At 44.5% G+C, this 21,362-nt stretch overlaps 1 protein-coding gene across 1 annotated transcript; it reads right to left on the bottom strand.

Moving 5' to 3' along the window:
- Positions 1–1,737: 1,737 nt before the first annotated feature.
- Positions 1,738–21,086, bottom strand: LOC115356471 (AN1-type zinc finger protein 3). The gene is made up of 6 exons (XM_030047638.1): positions 20,424–21,086; positions 13,155–13,195; positions 8,349–8,540; positions 5,528–5,593; positions 5,256–5,426; positions 1,738–1,984 (listed from the first exon to the last, which is right to left on the bottom strand). Exons 1-6 carry the CDS (start codon positions 20,489–20,491, stop codon positions 1,830–1,832), a joined length of 693 nt encoding a protein of 230 aa, XP_029903498.1. The 5' UTR covers positions 20,492–21,086; the 3' UTR covers positions 1,738–1,829.
- Between the last annotated feature and the right edge of the window lie 276 nt (positions 21,087–21,362).

Raw genomic sequence — 21,362 nt, 5'->3', positions numbered from 1 at the left:
CATTTTTCTTGCAGCCGAGAACAGTCCGGTCATCGTCAGACAATGGAGGGCCACAGCGGTCTGGATCTGTGATGTCGCCGGGACGTCCAGCTTTCACGGCGTCCCAAAAAAAAAAAAAAAAAAAAACAATTAACGGCAGACTGATGTGAGATTTAAGAACGCGAACCACCTCCTGAAACGATTTTTTACAACCCAAAGACGCTCAGCTCTCTCTCAGGAGCCGCGCTGCGCATCGCCGTGACATCACAGATCAGACGGCAGGACAAAACTATTTCCTCGTCTTTGGCTATTTGAGACAGTAGTAAACGCTCGCTAAGAGAAATGACATTGTCCTAGGCAGCAGTGAGCGCTAAAGGAAAAAAAATATATATAGAAATTACAAAGAGTTATGCTCCAAAATGACAAATCCACCGTTTGAACATGAAAGCGACACCTACTCGTACCCACAAGGCACAAAATTAAGAGAAATTTATGGTCCTAATTGAAGGGGAGTAGGTAACAAATCTTTTTATCGCCAACCTCCACCGATCCTCGTTTTTAGAGACAAACTGATTTATGAATTTAAAAGTAATTTTCCAAGATGGATTCAGTGCGTCTTGGAGAATAACTCTTTGCTTGAAAACTGAAATTCAGTTGTGTTCCCCTTTTATGATCAAGAAGGACAGTACCGCTCTGTGATCTGAGAAAGCGAGGGGACGGGGGGGGGGGGGGGGGGGGGGGAGAAGAGGATCTGCTACACAGAGGTTTAATCTGAGTGACTCTCGTCCCATAGTTTGTTTTTTGTTTGTTTGTTTGTTTGTTTGTTTTTCTCTCAGCAGTTCATGTGAGCGGAGGCAGGGAGTGGCTGTGTCGTCCTCCACGAGGAAAACCGAAACCAGGACAGCGTCGTCCTCCTCCGGCGGCGTCACGGTGACCGACACACCGCTGCTGCTGCTGCTGCTGCTGCTGCTGCTGCTGCTGGTGCCACGCACGAGCAACGCACTGTTACTGAGGCCGTGCATCGACCGAAAATAAAAAAAAAAAAAAAGACGGGTGATGTGGGATGGGGGAAAAGGAAAAACCAAAAGCAAAGAGAAGATGGGGTTACAGGCTTGATACTCCAACCCCTTGATGCCAACCTGAGGAGAGGTCATGGGACAGAGCTGGATCCCCCCACCCACGACAGATATGGGGGAAAAAAAAAACAAAAAAACAAAAAAAAACAAAAGAACAACTGCTGTCAAATGAGAATTCAGCTGAGAGAAAACAGTTCAGCCGACAGTTTGTCTTTTTATGACTTCCTGTGATGGACCAAAGGAGCGTGAGCGGAGAGGAGGGACCCGTGGCGAGAGCGGCGGCGGGGCGGGGCGGCGTGAGATCACGTACGGCTGACCGGCTCCTTCTGAGGACTGAAGGGTGTGGGGGGTGGGGGGTGAGGGGGGGTGTTGGGGGGTGGAGGGGGGGGGGGGGAGGGGCGGATTAAGGCTGTGTGCGTGAACATGCGATACTGAAATATGGCTCCGCAGGACAGCCACGAGAGCGCCCCCCGCTGGCCCCCGAGCGGCTGCGTCCGGAGCCGAGTCCGAGCGGGCGTCCCAGGCAGGAAACGGTTCGGGACGCCGGCAGGGCTGTGTCAAGCTCAGATCCAGAACTGTAGGGGTCAAAGGTCACCGTGCTCCCTCCCTCCCTCCCTCCACCTTCCTCCTCCTCCTCCTCCTCCCTCCCCCGTCCCCTCCCCTCCCTCCCGTCACCCCGTTTTCTGTCCCTCCTTGCTTCCCTCCTCCACCTCCTCCTCCTCCTCCGTTTAAGCGCCTCATCTCTGATTGGACGGCTGGCGGCAGCGTGGCCAATCAGGAGCACTCCTCGCCGATGCGTTGGCACGAGCGGCCCACCTTGCGGTCGAGCTTCACCATCTTGAGGACGGCCTCCTCGCGCCCGCGGCCCAGGTGGTCGAACAGGCAGTCGTGCTGCTCAGGTAGACGGTGCAGCATGCAGAACACGTAGCCTGCAGGACGCACGCACACACACACACACACACACACACACACACACACACACACACACACACGGGTCAGACACACATTTCTGCAGCAGCTGTGTTCACGCCAGCTCTTACTGTTTCCTATGTGCACCAGTTAAAGGAACATTTCACCCAAAAGCTTCTTATTTCCCATCATCCGCTCACCTGAAATGAGGCTGAATGTCTGACAAAGGAAGTTTCCCTCACACAGCTCACGGAGAATCAACCAAAAACTGCAGCCATTTCTGAATTTGAGTTTTACTCGTTGGCTTCACTGACAGTTAAGAGTCAGAGTGGACTCGTGGCTAATGAACAAGCTGGAGGCAGGACTTCAGTTTAGTGATGCACAGCAAAAACTCAAAATCTTACCAAGATTATTTGTCTTATTTCAAGTCAAAAATGTCTTATTACTAGTCAAAATCTCTCATTACACTTAAAATAAGACATGATCACCTCAGAAGGAACTTGTTTTTTAACTGTCTCTTGTTTCAAGTGAAAATTTGCTTGAAACAAGTGAAAATTTGCTTGTCTCATTGGCAAAAATTTGTTTCTTGTTTCTAGCTAATTTTCACTTGTTTCAAGTGATTTTTCACTTTTTCCACTGGCAAATTTTGCCAATGAAACAAGCAAATTTTCACTTGTTTCAAGTGAATTTTCACTTGAAACAAGTGAAAATTGTCTAAAACAAGTTACTTCTGAGGTGATCATGTCTTACTTTAAGTGTAATTAGATATTTTGACTAGAAATAAGACATTTTTGACTTGAAATAAGACAAATAATCTTGGTAAGATTTTGCGTTTTGCAGTGTGGTTAAGGCCGGTTACACACAGGTATGACACTTTTTCTGGACAAGGTGTTTTAGCAGTGTTTTGGTTTAGGATACAGTCAAGATGGGTTCCTTTAACAGTTTATTATGTGTATTTCCTTTTATTTCTGTTTATTATGTGTATTTCCTGTCATTATAATGTATGAGGTATATCCTATTTGTTGTTGATGTATTTTAAAGTGTTATCTCGGCGGCATTGTAAAAGAGGGAAACCTCAACTGTCTTCCGAGAATAAATAAAGGTTTCAATTAATCTTACTGTCTTGATTCGATCGAGTTCCTGTTGAAACGTTTAGAGCAGCGAAGGATCATTTGTAAGTGTAAGCCAACAGGACGGATCAGACCCTAATCCCAATCCCACAGGATATCAGTTTGAGAGAATCACATTTTAATTTGAAAGGATGGGCGGACGAGAGAGGATGCTGAAAAATTTGTGAAGGTTTTACGGGTTGAAATCGTCATTTCCACCCACTGGTGCCGGATGATGTCACTATTTAAGATCCTATTTCAGGAAGCAGACGTCATGTGAGATCTTTTCTTGGGGAAGTTGCACAAGGAGTTTGAGAAATGTCTGCAGTTTCTCCGTGTGGCCGAGATTAAACACTGAAGACCGCTCAAGGTGAGTAAATGATGCAAGATATTGAGTTTTTTGGATGAAGTCTTCCTTGACCACTCAAAACGTGCAATATGTGGAATAAACAGAACACAGCTACAGCAATAATTTTCTATAAGCTTACAGATGGGGAGGCTGCAGTCCCTGTTTTGAGCTGTCAGCCATTAAATATTAATGTAACCTTCCACTGATGCAGTAATCCTATTGCATGTAATATAAAAAATATTCTGAGCTATTTACCGCAGAATATTTCATTTTTATTTGACAAACAGCCTCACAGAGACATAATTTGCAACAGAGCTGCTTGCAGGAGCCAAGAAAATCGTCGGTTTGAGTTTATTTGATGATTATTGGGGGGCTGAGGTGAACTGAAGTGACACTTTGTGCATCTTTTATAAAAACAGCCCTAAACACTCCGTCTTCCTGTGGCTCTGTTTAAATGAGGTGTGTCTGATGAGAGATGTTCGTTTGTTTTATCTCCTCAGCAGGTGTCCGGTCGGCACGTTTCGCCGTGTGGGACAAAGCGGCGAGCGCCAGAGTTCGGACAATCACAGGAAAGCGTATGGATTTCTGTTTTGGGTTCATTTCTGTTCACTCCACCCCATCTGGTGCACCGAGGGGATTAAAACAGCAGCAGCCAGCTGAGGTTCAGGCTGACCCAGGGTCTGACACATCGACGTCAGAGAGGCCGTTTTCAAACCCGTGCCATCATAACCCGGGCCCGGCTGGCACAGATACGACCGCATGAAGCCGTCCCAACTCAGTGTGGACAAGGTGCACGTTTTAATTTATAATTTCAGCCAAAGGAGGAACCGATCACCATCAGTGGCAGTCAGGGCTGCAGTCTGCTGGTCGACTGATTGATTTATTGGTCGATACGCTCTTAGTCGACCAAAATCTGATTGGTCGATTATTTGTCGTGTTAATTTTATCAGGACTAAAGCACTAAGTGCTAATGGAGGTGTTTTCAGAACAACGTTTCCCAGCTAACAGTCTGTCTTCAGAACATCCCCCTTGTTTTCACAGTTTTGAATAAGCCCAACCCACTGGAGACAGACAGATGGGCCGTATGTTCTGAACTGAAGAAAAAATTAGGCCTGGTTTTCAGACTATTTGCTTAATTAAGAACGTTTAATGAACATTTAGTCCTCTACCATGTCAAAGACGTCGTCAGTGTGGCAGCATTTTACCAAAATAGATGGAAAAAAAGTCGAATGCAAACTTTGCAAACAACAGTTTGCGTATCACAGCTCAACGACCAACATGGCATATCACCTGAAAACGGTAAACTAACATGTCTGCGTTAGGTTGCTGCGTCAGTTTGGAGTAGAAACATATCAGAATTGGCATATTTCAAAGTTTTGGTCTAATAATCGTTTTATAACTGCAGGCGCAAACACCCGTGACGACAGCAGCTCGACATAGTACTATTTTGGGAAATCATAAGCTATGATATTGCGTAGGTGCACGTGATGCAGCGCTGTCAGAGCCGAGCGATTCAGTGCAAAATAATTAGGTCAAAAACGATTTAATATACTGCAAATACTAGTTGTTTATGTTTATTTATCATTCATTTAGGCGGACAAGGCTACCAGGTAGGCTACTGTCCAGTTAATTAATCTAAATATAGTATTTATGTATTTATTTATTTATTTATTTTTGATTCCCGCCGCCCCCCGATTAGTCGACTTTTGGTCAAAATTTCAGGACTTTAGTCGACCAAGACTTTCTTTGGTTGACTTCAGCCCTCGTGGCAGCAGTGAAGTGCAGATGTGAATGAGCGGAGTGACGAGGTGTGTTGGTGTTTTGTGTACTGACCACAGCGACAGGAGCCCAGTTCCTGCTGCACCAGCTCTAGTTTGGTTTGGCAGCGATAGCAACGCCGACGGTTTTTCTGCTTGGGTCCCCCACGGGCTTCCTCGCCACCGCCCTCCTTCTCTTCTGTCCGTGGTCGCTTCTCCGGCGTCGCCTCGCTTTCTGGCCCCGAGGCTGAGAGGGGGAAAAAAAAAAAAAAAAAAAAAAGGTGGGAGTTAGGAGAGTCGGGGCTCAAAGCGGGGCAGAGCGTGCGGGGAGAAGAAAGCCGAGTGTACCTGAGTCACGAGGACGTTTTGTGGGTGTGCAGAGTGTGCCTTGGGCTGTTTCTGTGCATGATACGCCTGCGGGGAGAAAATGAAGAGCCGGTTAAAGAGAAACAGACACTTTATCCTGCTTTCCTGCCACCCTTTAAAACACACATCTTCATGTTCAAAGTTGTTTCACATCAATCATTTTGTGTTGGAACAAAACTCTTCACATCCACCGTTTGCCTAAAAATCCCTGGCCGCGCTAAAACAAGCGCCGACACTTGAGTGAAAGTCACAGCGAGATGTTACTAAAAAAACTGTGCGCCCCTGTGAGGCCTTTACAGTTAAAACAATGACATTTTTTAAGAACGTAATCATCTTAAACTTAAAAAAAAACAAACAAAAAAAAAAAAACGGATATGGAATCAAACGCTTCTTTTACAGCGCCTATCACACCGACGTCCATCGCTTCATTCTGCATTTGACTAATCTCGCATTTTGACTGACAGAGAGGCGTTTCCCTGGTAACGGCACTCTGACCACGTTCCTGTTAATGTGTCACTCCGCCTGGTTTTTGTTAACTAACCTGACGCGAGCGAACGGCTGACCTATGGAACCGCGGCGGCACAGGAACAGTTCAATAAGCCGTGATAAACGCCGTGGAGTGAAAGTGACACGTATGTGGGTCTCTGTGTGTTTTAGCGGTCTCTGAGGCAGGCGTGGGATCCCAACAGGCGGACAAAAAGAAAAAGCAGACTGGCGGTACCTTTGACGTGAAGTCGGCTGAACCCTGCCGGTACCTGGAGGGTCTGTGATTCCCTCTCCACTGTACGTTTCTAGGCAACACGAATGGCACCGTCTCGATTTTCTGCCTTTCCACTTTCGGTGCTACGACTAGCAAGGGACCTACGGGCCCTCCAGGTCCATCAACTTTGCATTAAAAAAACAAAACAAAACACACAAGACACTTGTTTTTTCCTTCTCTTTGGATTTCATTGCATTGCAAGGAAAATGAGATTGGGTAGTTTGATTTTTTTTGACGCCACATCCTGATGCAAACTGGACCGTGGGCTACAAACCGGGGGTCCAAACTCAAATCGTGAAAAGGGTGCAGAGTTGCACCGCGCGCTCTGAAAGCCCCCGGTTATTCCCTGCTGAATGTACAGTATGTCTGTGGGCTGGTATGTGCTGCCCACTGTCTATTGTATACGCTGCCCTGTATGTGAGGCCCTGCTGTCCCCGGGCACTGTGGCACTACTGTACTTTTTATTGTGTCTCTGCACCGATATCCCCAAAACACATTCCTGTACGTTCACTGATGGGCTGTGTGAGCGGCTGCAGGCGGAGGAGGCAGCAGGAGGCGCTCTGCAGGGCTGACAGGGGGGCCGCCTTCAAGACTTCAACTCACAACCCACCCCAAAATTACACTATCGCTGCAATGAGCCGTGCAGTCCTGGGTCAGTTTTGTCTGGCGGTGTGTTTAACCCTCCTGCTATGTTCACATTCACCAACATCTTTTATGTTTGAACATCTTTTATATTTGATATTTTAATTTACTCCACCTGTTGCAGAGTGAGGTCACTTCTGAAGAAACGCTGTTTTGCTTTAGAAGAGCTCTCTGTCAGCGTGTTGCGTTACACAATATAGCTATATCTCCATGCTGTTTTATTATTTTAACCCTCATGTTCTGTTCAAATTTACGAACATCTTTTATGTTTGGGCTCAATTTGACCCTCCACAAAATTATTAATTCAAATTGTTACCAAAGTTTATGTGTCAGATACTTTGTTTCTTTGTTGACGACCTAAATAGCCCTTTAAATAAAACATAACAACAACCCCCCCAATCCCTATATACATCCAGTATTTTCTTTTACTTACAGAGGTTCATTACTTTGGAATTCATACTTTCATTTAGCGAAAACATCTACATCTTTGATTAATTTTAAGTCTCAGGCCAATCTAATCTAATAAAGATTCTATAGCTTCTACCTAACTATTTCACTTTCACTCTTACTCTCAATTTTATACTGTTTCTTTTGTGCTATAATATGGTATTTGTACTTTTGTTGTTGTTTTTGTTGTTGTTTGAATTTGGAGTATTTTTTGGGGGGGGTTTCCTTGAATAAGCCCATTTTGGGTTTTTTACCCCTCCAGCGCTTTCTGTATTATTGTTTTTTTTTAATCTATTTAATTGTTTCTGTATTATGGTGCAAATACATAAATATATAAATAAATAAGTATTCCTATTACGTGACTATGGAAAAATATGCAAATCACCATAAAATCTCACTGATTGACCTAAAATTGGAAAGAAATATTAATTTTTGGTGTTTTAAGGGCTTTATATTATTTCTAAGTACAGATTTTTGTTATTTATAACCGATGCGTTACAAAGTATGTACAGGACATTGAAAACATATCATCATGTTAATTTCATGTTTACCCGGTAGCACCCATTACATTAGGAACACTCATTAAATATGAAGCAAAAACAATGATATTAATCATTTATTTAGAGACGTTAAACATTGACTGGGGGTCAAATTGACCCCAAACGTAACAGGAGGGTTAAGGAAAAAACACGGCACCGTAACTAGTACGGTGTGATTAATATATAATACCTGCTGACAGTAGTTTGCTCCACTAATAAATAATAATAAATAATAAATAAATCTACCATTTTCACTGTTTCTATTTTCCTTCAGTTCTACAAAACAAACCGCATCCTACTGAAGGTGGGACATTATCAGCCTGATTTATCGGACTCTTTATCTCCACTGTCATTTTAAATCCATGTTTTAAGATAAATTAAAAACCGAACATCATAAAATGTCGAGGCGTCTTACCTTCCCTCGTGCTGGGAAACGCGGGCGACGGCTCTTCGGCTGACGGCTGCTCGGCGCTCGTGGGCGGCAACGACGATAGGGATTGGCTACTGCTACTGCTCGTCTCGCTACTGAAGACAGGTGATTGGCTACTCCCAGTGCTTTGGATGGGCTTGGAGGTGCAGTCCTCCCCCGGCTGCTTCTTCTGGATATCTGTGGTCAGGGACAGAGAGCAGAGAGTGAGCGGAGACAAAAACATGAAAATAGGACACACAGAGAGAGAGAGAGAGAGAGAGAGGAGGGAGAGAGAGAGAGAGAGAGAGACACAACAGAGGGAGAGAATGAAAACATTCTCTGAGGGAAAAGCTGAGAAAATCACACCACTTAATCCGGCATGTGCTGTGTAGTACAGAAAACCTCAAAGCGCAGCTGCACCTCTAAATCCTCGACAAAAAGCTTGAATTTTTACTGATTTCTCACTGGGTGGGTCCGCCAAGACTGCAATAAAGTTTTTTTTTCCACCTTGTAGCAGTGCAGAGAAAAACAGGGTGATCATACATCGGCAGTGAGCAGGATTTTGTAACCTTCATTTCATCAGGATAGCCTCTTGAGACCTAAATCTACTTTTTGAGCGTGTCCTGGCTGTGAATGGTGATCTTTAGTTACACAAAATCAAGTAAAAGCAGAGAAAATAAACTAAGCGAAGCGACAAAATTTTCGAACGACTGCGCATTTGCAGAGGAAGGAGGAGGTCGATACAGGCGCAGGCTGGAGAAACACGATCCTGAAGTCTGGCTTGACATTTGTCTTCAAGTCGCACAGACAATCATGGGAAAAAAATAATAGTAAAGAAAAAAAAAGTCTTCTTCAGGGTCTGGCTCACCCGTCATCAGCCTGAATTACACAGCCACAGCTTTAGTGGCCTGTGTTCAAAGAGTAAATTTATATTAACACTTCACTCAAAGACAGACGTCCTTATTTTCCACGGTTGTCTGCACTGCGTTAAGACAAATATCAGGCGAGACTTCCAGCTTCTTGTTTCTTGTAACTGCAGCGCATTTGTTGCATCTTAAGTTTCCTCCGGGCAGTTTTGGATGTATTGATTTTGAGGATCCTGTATCTGCTCTAGTAGGATTTTTTTTTTTTTTTTTTTTTTTTTAAATGTAAAAATAAACCTGCCTTATCATCCTGAAATCACAAAAACAACATCCCAGCTCCTCCATCCAAGCTGCTGTAATTTGACTCTGCTTAAATGAAAGTCCGGTATCTGGTCACTTCTTCAGACCTCAGAGAGAAGAGTGCTGTTGGGCGCCTCACATTCAATTGTACCTGACCTCCACCCGAGTCTATATGTTGTTTAACTGTGTTGGTGTCATGGTCGCGCCGTGCTCAATATGGACTTGTCGGCCTCTTTTGTTTCCTCCTCCGTCTTCTTGTCAAACGAGCGGAGAAGGTCAACAGGCTCTTAACTCCGCTGTTAGAGGCCGAGGAGTGAAATCCCAACCGTCCACAGAACGCCGATATCACCAAAATTAGATCTTTTGGCCTCTCTCATCCCTTTGGTTTCCTTTAATATGAAGCATCGCTGAGAAAGAGAGAGAGAGAGAGAGAGAGAGAGAGAGAGAGAGAGAGAGAGAGAGAGAGAGAGAGAGAGAGAGAGAGAGAGAGAGAGAGAGCCAGGCGGGCGTACAGCTGCAACACGGAGCAGCCGGATCCTGATCCTGTGCCCAGATGTTCAGCTTAAGGCACACTGAAGTGTCCGAAGCTAGGTTTGTGAGCTGTTTCAACTCCTCAGATGAACCCACGCCGTCATCGGAAGTAGGGCTGGCGAAAATGGAAAATTTTCTTGGTCGACCACCGGGCCTCATTAATCGGTTTATTTCGGTTAACCGAGAATATGCGACCGTGTCCGTTCTGTAGCACGGATCTCCCCTCAGCGGGCACAGAACCAATTCAGACAGAAGATAATATGGAACACCACTCATTCCAAAGTCAAATATTGTACATAGCCAACATGATATCCTACAAATATTATGTAATTTACGCATGTTGCTTAGCATGGTGTAGAAAAAATCTCTCTCTCCTCATGAAAAATACTGTCTCCAGATTCCTCGATGAGTCTTCTTGGTGGTTTTATGACAAACTTTGTTCAAAACTATCCGTGATCACCATGAGCTCGGCTCATTTCTCTGGTCTGTCTCTACCGAGCTGAGCCCTGAGCGTGATGACATAATCCAAGCCCAGCAGAGCGTCCCGTCGCCATGTTTACCATATTAAACTGCATGTGGGCTCAAGAGCAACTTCTTAGCTTTCAGGAACAGTTGGAATTTGTTCGATAGAGCAAACATTACGGAAGTTACGGTGTTTACAATATGACGTGCGCATTTGTGTCGGCGACGACACGTTCGGCCTTAAAATTAACTGACAAGATTATTCGGTTAAAGTTCAAACGGTCAACAACCGGTCAAACGGCCGCCGGTTAGCATCCCTAATCTGAAGTGCCATCGCATTATTCTGAGAGCTCAGGAGCGACCCCCTGAGGCGCCAGAAGAGAGCGCGTCCACATCGAGACGGATGTCAAAAAGCGGGTCTTTGCCCAGAATGCGCCGTGATGCACATAAACACATTTTATTTTTCTTTATTCCGTGTAATTTGTTGGCTATTAGGTCTTCTCCGCCCGCAGCCGCTCTAATGATGTGTGGTGTGACTGTTTGTTTTACTAAACGCACAGAGGGGGGGGAGTGAAGGAAAGGAAAACAGGCTGAATGACATGGAAACGAGGGAGAAGTCTGCTTACAAGGCCATGTGAACAGCTCTGTTTTTATTTTATAACCATATGAACGGAGAAACTGAAGAGAACCTCAGCATCTCAGTGAAGCTGAAATCAGAAAATATTTGAGTTTTAGTCGATCCGGATGAAATTCACCGCGACGACGCCGTGAGATCTGGACGACTGACCCCCAGTTCAGGCCTGTTCATATAATGACGACTGATTTTCGTGGGCGTTTCGTGTCATCGTGTCATTTCGTGTCTCTTGCTCAAGGACACTCGGTCAGGTGGGTGCAGGCTGACGTGGGGTTTGAGCCGGCGTCCTGCAGCTGAAGGACGGCCTCCCCGCTCTCGGCCCGGAGTCTCTGCGGGACGGGACAGCAGGCAGCCTAGTTCTGCTGCTTCACGTGGGCTAACCCATTTCTCCTCGGCCTCCGCCTCCTCGTGAGTATTGAGTCTATTCTGAGCTCTGCTGCTGTCTGCGGCGCCAGACTCCGAGCGGGGCCCGGGGTCCTCGCTGTCTGCCGTGTTCGCTGGTTGCCATGGCCACCGCCGCGGCTCCAGCGCACCCTGAACCCGTCCTCCTAAAGCAGACTGCAGGAGTCAATGAGAGGACTTACAGGCATGCCGTGACATTTCCAAATTTTAATTGGGTGTTTCTTCTTTTCGCCAGACGCTTGTCACAAGTAAAAAAAAAAAAAAAAGGTTCTGCATTTGAGATGTTTCACTGGGAAATGTTATATATCCAACAAATGCTGGAGCCTCAAATTCATTAGTCTGTGTTTCTGACGCGCAAATGACAGTCGCTTCAAAAACACAACGTCCCCCATGAGGAAAGGCGTCTCTTTCAACAACACAACAACACAACTTTTGTCCAATTAGCAGCAGGAGGCCGGTGTTGCTGTGACTCATTAGTTCAGGTGTGGCCTCCTCTGAAGGACCCGGGCTGTGAAGGTGTGTTTTTATTTGTCATTTTAACAACACACAGCCTCGGTTTGTTACTCCACACTGATGCTCAAAAAGGGATGGAACCAAAATTTCAAAGTGTTTAATGAGCGTTTTAATGAGGAGGTGCTCGATCCTGTGGCCTTGGAGGACGCGGCCCCTGAACTGGGACAAAGTTGAATATTTTAAATGATGGATAGATGGTTATGCCACTCAATGCCAACACAAATACGTTGCATGGAAGTGACGTTGAACTGAAGCTGCACCTTGTAAAGCCAGAATCAGGATTATTTTCTTTTTAACTTGAACAGTGAACCATTTTCTTTTCATTCACGCGAACAGTCGTCTCACAAAGTTGAGGTGTAAATTTTCCCCCTCTGCTCCGAGTGGATCTCTCCTCTGGGAATGAATCCCTGTAAATGTCCTTCCAGTTTTCCAAAAATCTCTTCTTAGCATTCCTCACTGAGACCAGCTGGCACACCTAGCCTGGAGCCGCCGCTCGCTGCTTCCCCGGCTGTCAAACAGGAATGCTAAGCATGCTAACAAGCAACTTTGGAAAATAAAAAAAAACAGGATGGAAGCAGATCTGTTTCCACCCCGACGATAAGCGTCAAGGGCCCTGCAAAGAAAAATAACCACCTGAATATCAAAAATTCAGTTTATTTTTTTTTTAATAAATTATGACCGGTTGACATTGAACACCAGAGCAGCCGAGTGGAGTTTCTGCTCTGCGGCTGCTGCACCTCACTGACCACTTTTACTGTTTAACCAGACAAAGACATTTACAGGATAAAGATAAGACCAACAAACGGTGGTTGGTTACGTGCCAACAATGAATGGTGGATCAACTTTCCAGGTGCAGAAAATATCCGTCAGCCGCTGGTTTATGGCTGTTTCCCACCTTTGTGCCGTTATTTAATAAGAGTGAAGTTCGCTGCATGTTGTATTCATTGGAAAAAACAAAAAAGTCAAATTTCTCCTCTCATGTTTATCTGGTTTTCTGCAGGAAGACACGTTTTCCCCTGGGATGAGCACAGCAGATCTCATCATTTGAGAAACAGTGTGTGTGTGTGTGTGTGTGTGTGTGTGTGTTAATCACTGGGAAAGACTTACCAGCAAAACATTTGGAGCAGAGGTTCATGGTTTTACTGGACCTGCAAGAGGCAAAGAAGGAGAAAAGGTCAAACTCGAACTCATCCGACTCATGAATAAAATGAAAAGTCTCTTCCGTTTTCGTGTCACTCAACACAAACACAGGATCTGATGTTGATGCCAAAACCCCCAAGGTGAGCGTTCACACGGAAGCCAAATTCAGACGTCACATGAGCGATGTTCGGTGAAACGGTGAGCGTGAAGGACAGCGGGCCGTAAATCTACCAGACCATCAGACCGGGGCAGCGCATGGCGATTACGTTCACTGTCGATTAATCCAAAAAAAAAAAAAAAAAATGACAAAGGCTCATGGGAAGCCGGCACAGGCCTGGGTCGTGTCTTAAAATCGCTTCCTTAGTCGGACCAGCAGCCAAAAACGACCAAAAACAAAAAAAGTATTAATCTATCACAGATCGTGGTACGAACAGAGAAATTTAAGACGATCTTAGCCTCTTAGTGAAGCTGCAATCAAACATTATTTAGTGTTTTACCTTCAATTTTACAAGGAATTTTATCTCAACAGACTGGTTCACTGACTGTTTCAGCACTATGGACAAAAAAATAGCGATTATGAGATTATTCTAATATTGGCAGGGGGACAAATTAATATGGCAACTCAGCTCAACACTAAACATTTCAAAATGTGTTTGTAAAATTAAATAATTATCCACATAAACTGTCTCTGAGGCCTCTTATTGTGACATTTTACTGTTGGACATGATTTTGGTGTCGATCCTCTGAATGGATGACTATTTGGAGTAATTTTCTGTTAAAATATAAAGTAAAGTCAATACTCTCTTACAGGCTGATGGTGTTGACAGTAGGTTTAGCACAAGCTGGCACACCTGAGTACAAGGTAAGGAGGTAAGTTCTAAGAAAAACTGGCGTGTTCCCCTTCCTCAGATCAGGTGTCGGGTGGTGCTTTCTGCCCATTAGCGGTGCAACACTAGGAGGCCCTCAGCCTTTCTGACGGCACAAACACCGGTTACATCACATCCGATAAAACGCCTTTCACAACCTCTCCTTATGTTTCAGCTCGACGGCGACCCTTTTTTTTTTTCTTTTTTTTTTTGGGTGCTGCGGCGTTCGGGGCGGCCTGGCTGTGGTTGCCATGGCTACGGAAAGTGTGTTATAACAAGTTGAAGGCAGGGTGACAGGAAGTGAGAGAGCCGGAGTAAAGTGAACACCTCGCCGCGAGTCACTGGAGGAGGCAGCGGAGGGTTGTAAGTGTGTGTGTGTGTGTGTGTGTGTGTGTGTGTGTGTATTGGCCGGCACACTGTAACTATGATCAGCATGTTTAAGGAGAAGTTGATTCAATTCCTGTAAGCTCAGCTGATGTGTCGACGTCAGCGAACGAGCCTGTTGGACAGATTTCTGTGCCTCCTGATGTTTCCCCACCGATGTGAAACACGATTTCATCAACATCAGTTCCACCTGGCAGCTCGTGGACCTACGAGTCTATTCTGAGCTCGTGTTTGAGAGACTTAGCACGGGGGGAAAGTCTCAAAGAGCTTGGAAAACAAAAGCATCCAATGAGTAAATGCTCTCAAGTATTTTTGTGTACTTTTACAGTTTTTTTCCCCCCTTTCATTTTTGACTTTACTGATTTTTTTTTTTGGTTTATTGATCAAATGAAAGGAAATACCAAAGCAGCGGAAAACCAGGAAAACAACCAATGATTACTTTCATTGTTAACTAATCAATCGATTAATCTGATTAGTTGTTTAGACTAAAATCTCATGGGAAGTTAGCGGAGCCAAACGTGATGTCCTCAAACTGCATCCTTAGTCGGAGCGGCCACCAAAAGAAAATCAATCTTACAAAGATATGAACGGGGAAAAAAGGAGGACAATCTTGGTATGTCGGTGATCTTAGTAAAGCTGGAATCGGTTTTGCGTTTTTACTTAAGTGTGACTAAAACTATTAACTGAAAAACAGATGAAGCTGTGAAACCATAAATGACTGACAAAAAGGGGCATGAGGAAATGATGTGTTGAATGGTGATGCATACTGTATCATAAAACCCTCCTGCGGATCACTGTTTCAACAAAAGAATATTTTCCTAATGTTCCTAATATTTTCCTCCAGCAAGAATTTTTTTTTTTTTTTTTGATAAAACTGCTGTTGAATAATCAAATTTGACGACTTTTAAAGAGACATTTGACTTCAAACCGTTTGGTGGCTCGTGCAGCACCTGTTACCGTACGGGACGCCACCTCAGAGACTCTGTGTGGTTTGTTATGAAGCCAAAGTCTGAGCTGTGGCAGTTCAGGCCGGCGTGATCCCATCATGACAGACTCACTCCTCCTCCTCCTTTTCCAATCCACTCTCCCTCCATTTGCTCTCTTATCCTCCCACTTCTTCCCCCTCGTCCCACCTCGCTCCCTCCCGCTCTGCAATCTTCATAACAGCAATTATAATAATGAGCATCAACAGATGTAGCTAATTTTTTCGTGTCAATCCAAACCAGGGGTGTCCAATCAGCTGCCAGGTGATTTCACTGATGTTACCGAGTGAAATCACCTGGTGAAGTCTCTTTGGTTGTACACTGCCCCCTCTAATCTACAACTAAAAGCAAAGTTAGCCATGGTTTTTACCCATTTCTGATGCGAGTCTGCTCTGGCTCCGTCAACTGATGAGGCAAAATAGAAATACAAGCCTTAAGTCGTTTAATCTAACCTTACCCAACCCTCGCCGGCTTCGTCTGACTCTCATCCTCCTCGTCTCCCGCCTCTGTTTGCCGTGAGAGGCGGGTGGATTAGGCAGGGGAACTGTTTTATCTGATTTATCCTAGTCTGAACCAGCCGAGGTCCAACGTGAGGAAACCTGACCTGCAGGAGAGTCTTCGACTTAAGCAACCTTGAGTTTTGCTGTATTGAAGTTACTGCTGGCAACTGTTCGCTCATCTCGGCAAACATGAGAGAAGCCCCGACTCCAAGGAAGCTACGAAAACTTACCACAACTTCAGACTTCAGAGGGAGAATTTCTTCTAAAAACCGAGAGAGGCTGGCCGCAAAATATGCATTAGACTGAGAAGACCTTACACTGGATATAGCTGCTAAAGGGATGAGGCATCAATATGTTTTTTTTTTTTTTTTAAAAACCGATAGCAATAATATCTTCCCACTTGAAACGGACAACACTGATACTGATATGGATTTAGGTTAAGAATTGTACAAATGCAGTTAGAAAACAGCAAAGTTTGTTTAGCTCTGTTGCTAATTTTGCATTTGGATTAAGTGACACTACCTTAACCAGTGCCAATATTGCTTTTATATCGTGCATTCCTGGATAACTATTTGTCACCACAGTGGAAAAAAAAATAAAAAAATACAGGAAATGAAACCTAACACCAAGAGCGTCTGAATTAGATTATTTGTCATTCTGTGGCGGGACCATCTAAACCCCCCCTCCAGGACCCATGATGGCTCCCAAGCTGCATTTATGGAAATGCTGCCCCCATTTTCTTTACCCATATTGTTTTTTTTTTTTTCAAAATTGTACCATTACTGTTATTGCACTTTTGTATGTCTGAGTGCTGTTATTGTTTGTGATAATGTTTGATTCTGGGCCCTCTAGGTTTTATGGATGCTGGCTGCTGAACTTCAGCTGAGTGTTTTCTTCTAAGAAATGACCATTTTGCATTTTGGAAATGTGTTCTTTTTTTTTTTTTTTGGTTGTCTGCTCTTTCTCAGAGATCGATCATCATCCGACGGCCCCCTCACCTTCCGGGCCTCTCTTTCACTTTCACATTAATAACAATGTGTGAGGCTGAGCCGTTTCTGAGCCCTGTCAAAAGCAGCGAGGCTGGAGGTGTGTGGGGCGTTCAGATCATTGTGCTCACCTAAGCCGTGTGACCCGTGTTGTAGGAGAGGCCTAACGCTTTTTGTTTTGCTTTTCCTTGCTTCCTCCGGGCAGGTTGTGCTTTCACTCCTGTTGTCTGAGTCCCTCAAAAAGCAGTGAACTGATTTCCACGTGACTCTCCTAACACATAAGACCTTTGGCCAAGGAGCGATTGATTAGATTTGGGAGGTGATCCAGTTGTGGGATTAGCCTGCTGCCATCAGACGCTTATTATTGTCTAATAATGAAGCTAACAGCGACACAGTTGGAGCTCTGTGAGTCATTATTTAAGGTACACAGGGCGAGCCGACCCGCCCCTACAGGCTGTTCCAACACCTGAACAAACACCTGCTAAATGACCAGCAGGCCAAGTCAAATATATTCAATTCAGACAGCAGACCACAGACTGTCTTTATATCAATTCACTGTGATAACTGGCTCTCCTATAGCATTTATCGTTATTTTTGACACTTTAAATTATTCATCAACGCTGAAAATATAAATTAGCTGCAACCCTGACTCTGAGTACTGCAGGTGTTATGTAGTAACTCAGTGGGTAGTTTGTAGTACCAACACTACCAGGGTCGGCACAATCCGAGTTAAAAATGCATGCTGTTGTACCATGAAATGGAAAATGAATTTATAGTGCGGGGCCATATGTCCTGAAATCCATATCAATATAAAACAATAATTTGTTTTGGTGCACGAACACTGCATTACCCATTAGTGCAATGGATGTTTGTGTGGTCAACACTGGTCAAATGTAATAAATCCCACAGTGGTTAAGCAAAACTGCTTTGCAGCTCCATCTATCAGTATCCAAAATATTGATGCCGTGCCAAATTGACGGGCCTGAATCTCTGCAGATCAGGTGACATGAAGCCGCACAAAGTCTCCTTCCCCTGACACCGGGGCATCTCATGGCAGTCAGATGACGAGCTAACGAGACGAGAAATCCTGGGACGTTTATTCTGACAGGTGACGGCGCTCTGCAGACAGGTAACGCTGCGAGCCGGGTGACAGGTGGGGAGACGCCGCCGTGCCCACACAGACAGAGGCTGGCACGGCCAAAACCAGACATTTTCTCAAGATGCTTCTGAGTAAAACTGGTTTAGTGTCACACAGAAAACCAAAACACAAATGGAAATAAGAATAAAGTTAAAAACAGAGGACACAACATCACCTCTGTAGCCTCCACGAGCAGCAGATCGTATCTGGTGATATCAGACCAGTTTTGGGCCTTTGTTAAACAGTTTATCAGCTGGTCTGGGATAAACAGATATCAACACTGATATCAGTGCCAATACTGGTGAAAATTGTAATAATGGTGTTGGGAATTTTTCCAGAAAAAAAATAAATGTATGATACCAAAAGCCCTGAGTGATATGTAAGAAATAAAAGGAAGCTGTTTTGAGTTTCTTCTTTTTGGCACATATAAGCCCATATTAATCAAAAGGTGACAAAGAAAGATTTTTTTTAAATAAATAACTTTGTCCAGCGAGCCCAAACCAATGATTTGAGCCTACAAAGTTCAGTAAAAAGTGATGAATCGGTGCTCAGTGTAGGAATTAAAAAAAGCACTGACAGTACATCATTATCTACTACAGACTAAAGTTCCTCCCTAACCACAGCCACCTATCTGTAAAACTATGACAAAATTGCTTTATTTGCACATTTTATTTTTTAAATATTCATTCAATTTTCTTTTTTCAATTAATTCATCATTAAGACACTGAATTTTAATGGCATGAGCTGTCATCAATTAAAGGGTCTTAAAAAAAAAAAGGCTGTTATCCCACCGAAACAAATCTCATTATTCTGGGTGTCACTGGACAGTATTTGTGTCCCATGATGAGCTCACTGTCTCAGGGGCTTGTCCATCCATCAACAACAACACCGACCACAATAGGTTCAACTTTGAATATTTTGAATTCTGGCACAAAATATCAGCTGTCGTTGGCTCTGATACACAAACATCAGCTTCAACCTTCATATAGCCATACTGGATCATTGTCAAAAATCACCAAAACTAAGTAAACACACAAATGAAAGTTGCCTCCAGTGAGCAGGGAGGATTATGGTGGGGGAGCAGGGGGTCAAAGTCCTTGTGTACCTTCAAGAAAAGAGCAGTGCTGTCAGGCGTTCCTCGACACAGCATTTCCAAGACTGAATCCAACACTCAAAATGCTAAATTTAACCGCATTCAAGACCCTGTAAAAGCCTGAACTTTTTGAGAGGGTGATTTAAGAGCGTGTGTTGGACAGGACAGGTGTTATTTCTGAGGCCGGGCCGTAAACATGACGCTGCCATTTGTGTCACCTGACGCTGACAGGTGGGCTGCTGGTCTCAGTTTGCTGAGCTGGACGCCACAAAATAAGGGCAATAAGTGCAGAAGAGGGGGGAAACCGGTGGCTGGGAGTGATAGTGGGGGGAGGGAGCGTGTTTAAAAGGCCAGGTTGTGTGACAACACTGTGCTTTAATAAGCCATTTACAACAGGAGGGTTTGTTATTTTAACAATCCTGTTCGGATCCGCCTAGAGCCGACTGTCACCACCCTTCAAGACATTAAAATCACAATAATATCCCTGTGTTATTCCCATAGGGGCTTATGGCGTGTCGGTGCTGCTCAGTAAGCAGATAACAGTAATCTTATCGCACTTTATGCTATTTTATCTCCTACGGTGCGGCTAACAGCATTCCTATAAACACCAATGCTTCAATGTGTGTGAAGCGTGTTGGCCATCTATTTAAACATTTGGTGTGGCTTTTTTTTTTTTTTTTTAGTTATTTTTCCCAACATGAAGAGCCATCTGTGAATCACATCCGGTATGCAAAACACATCCACCACTTGACAAGAGAGAAATGTAAAAAAAAAAAAAAAAAAAAAAAAAGGAAGAAACACGGCTAAGATATTTCACCAGCAAGCGACACCCGATATAATGGTGATATAACCCGAAGCGAGGTGTTTAAAGGTTTAACTGGTCGATCTTGTTTAAAAAAAGAAAAGAAAAAAGAAAGAAAAAAAAAAAACAGGTCTGATTTGAAAGGAACCTGCTGGCAATAAATCATGTTGTATGTGGGATACGTCATCTCCTCAAGTCGCCAATTTGCGTTAAAATACGAAGTGGCACGGCTGCTAAAGCGAGCCGGGCGTTTCACACGACGGCGATGTGCGTGAAAACGCTGGAAAACGGTGGCAAAACGGCGTTTTTTCGAGGTAAAAACGGGGGTATTTATTAACTAAGTTCCCAACCCCCCACCCTCGGCCTGCACAACAGAACAACAACAATGGGTTCGGACTCGCTGGCTTAAAACCCCGCTGGGCTTATTTCATCCACGTTTACCTGTCGCTTCTCCTGTGTATTTTAAAAATGAATTTACACTTACCCCCAAAAGCCACAGGGACACCGGGGAGGTAGACTCGGAGGTTTGCTTCGTTCACTAGTATCTCCCATGACTTTTCCAAAAAAAAAAAAAAAAAAGAAAAAAGAAAAAGAAAAAGCAAAAAAAAAGAAAACGCAAAAAAAAAAAAAAAAAAAAAACACGAAGCCGATATGGTAACGCGAGGCTGGGGATGAGTCCGGGGCCTGCTCGCTCTATGGAGAAAAAAGCCCCACCATTCAAGTTTAAAGAAAGAAATAAGGTGTAATATCCTCTCGGTGTTAAAGTCCACAAGTGGGGCGACGGGAAGGCGAGGGAGCGGGACGGTTTCGACCGCAAAAGCCCGTCGCTAAAGCCAAAAATAAAGCGGCTCAGATGGAATAATAATTGAACCGTCGGCACTCAATGCAATCAGCTGGACGGTCGGACGTGACGACCCGCAGACAAAAGAGGGGGGCGTCCCGGCGCTCCACACGGGCCAAACACACCGAAAACCGCGTTGTTTGACCGCCGAAACGACACAAAATAAAAATACAGCGCCGCTTAATGCGTGTGAGGTTGATTTTAAAGGAAAATAAACAGGTTGAGTGAGGCCTTGCCCCTCTCGGCATTCAGGACCACCCCTATTCACACGTCGCTGCTAGGAAGTATGCGGGGCCGGAAACGCGTCCATCAACCCCCCCCACCCCCCACCCAGCCGTAATGTCAATACTGCCCAGCCAAACGAACACAAAATAATGCCCTCGACACCGAGGAGGATGCACTTTTACACGGTTTAAACCTTTAGAAATGAGGAATTGTTTAGTTTTACAGTTAAAATGATTTAAAAGGAAGCACGCCGAGAACATGTGAAAGGATTGACTTGCTTTGGTCGCAGGCTTCAGCTGGGATCGTGTTGTTTTCCCAGTACACGAATAATCTTGACTATTATCTGCTCATATGGGG

This window comes from Myripristis murdjan, chromosome 24, assembly GCF_902150065.1.
Source record: "Myripristis murdjan chromosome 24, fMyrMur1.1, whole genome shotgun sequence".
NCBI classification, from domain to species: Eukaryota; Metazoa; Chordata; class Actinopteri; order Holocentriformes; family Holocentridae; genus Myripristis; species Myripristis murdjan.
This window is presented reverse-complemented; position numbering and strand designations above follow the sequence as displayed.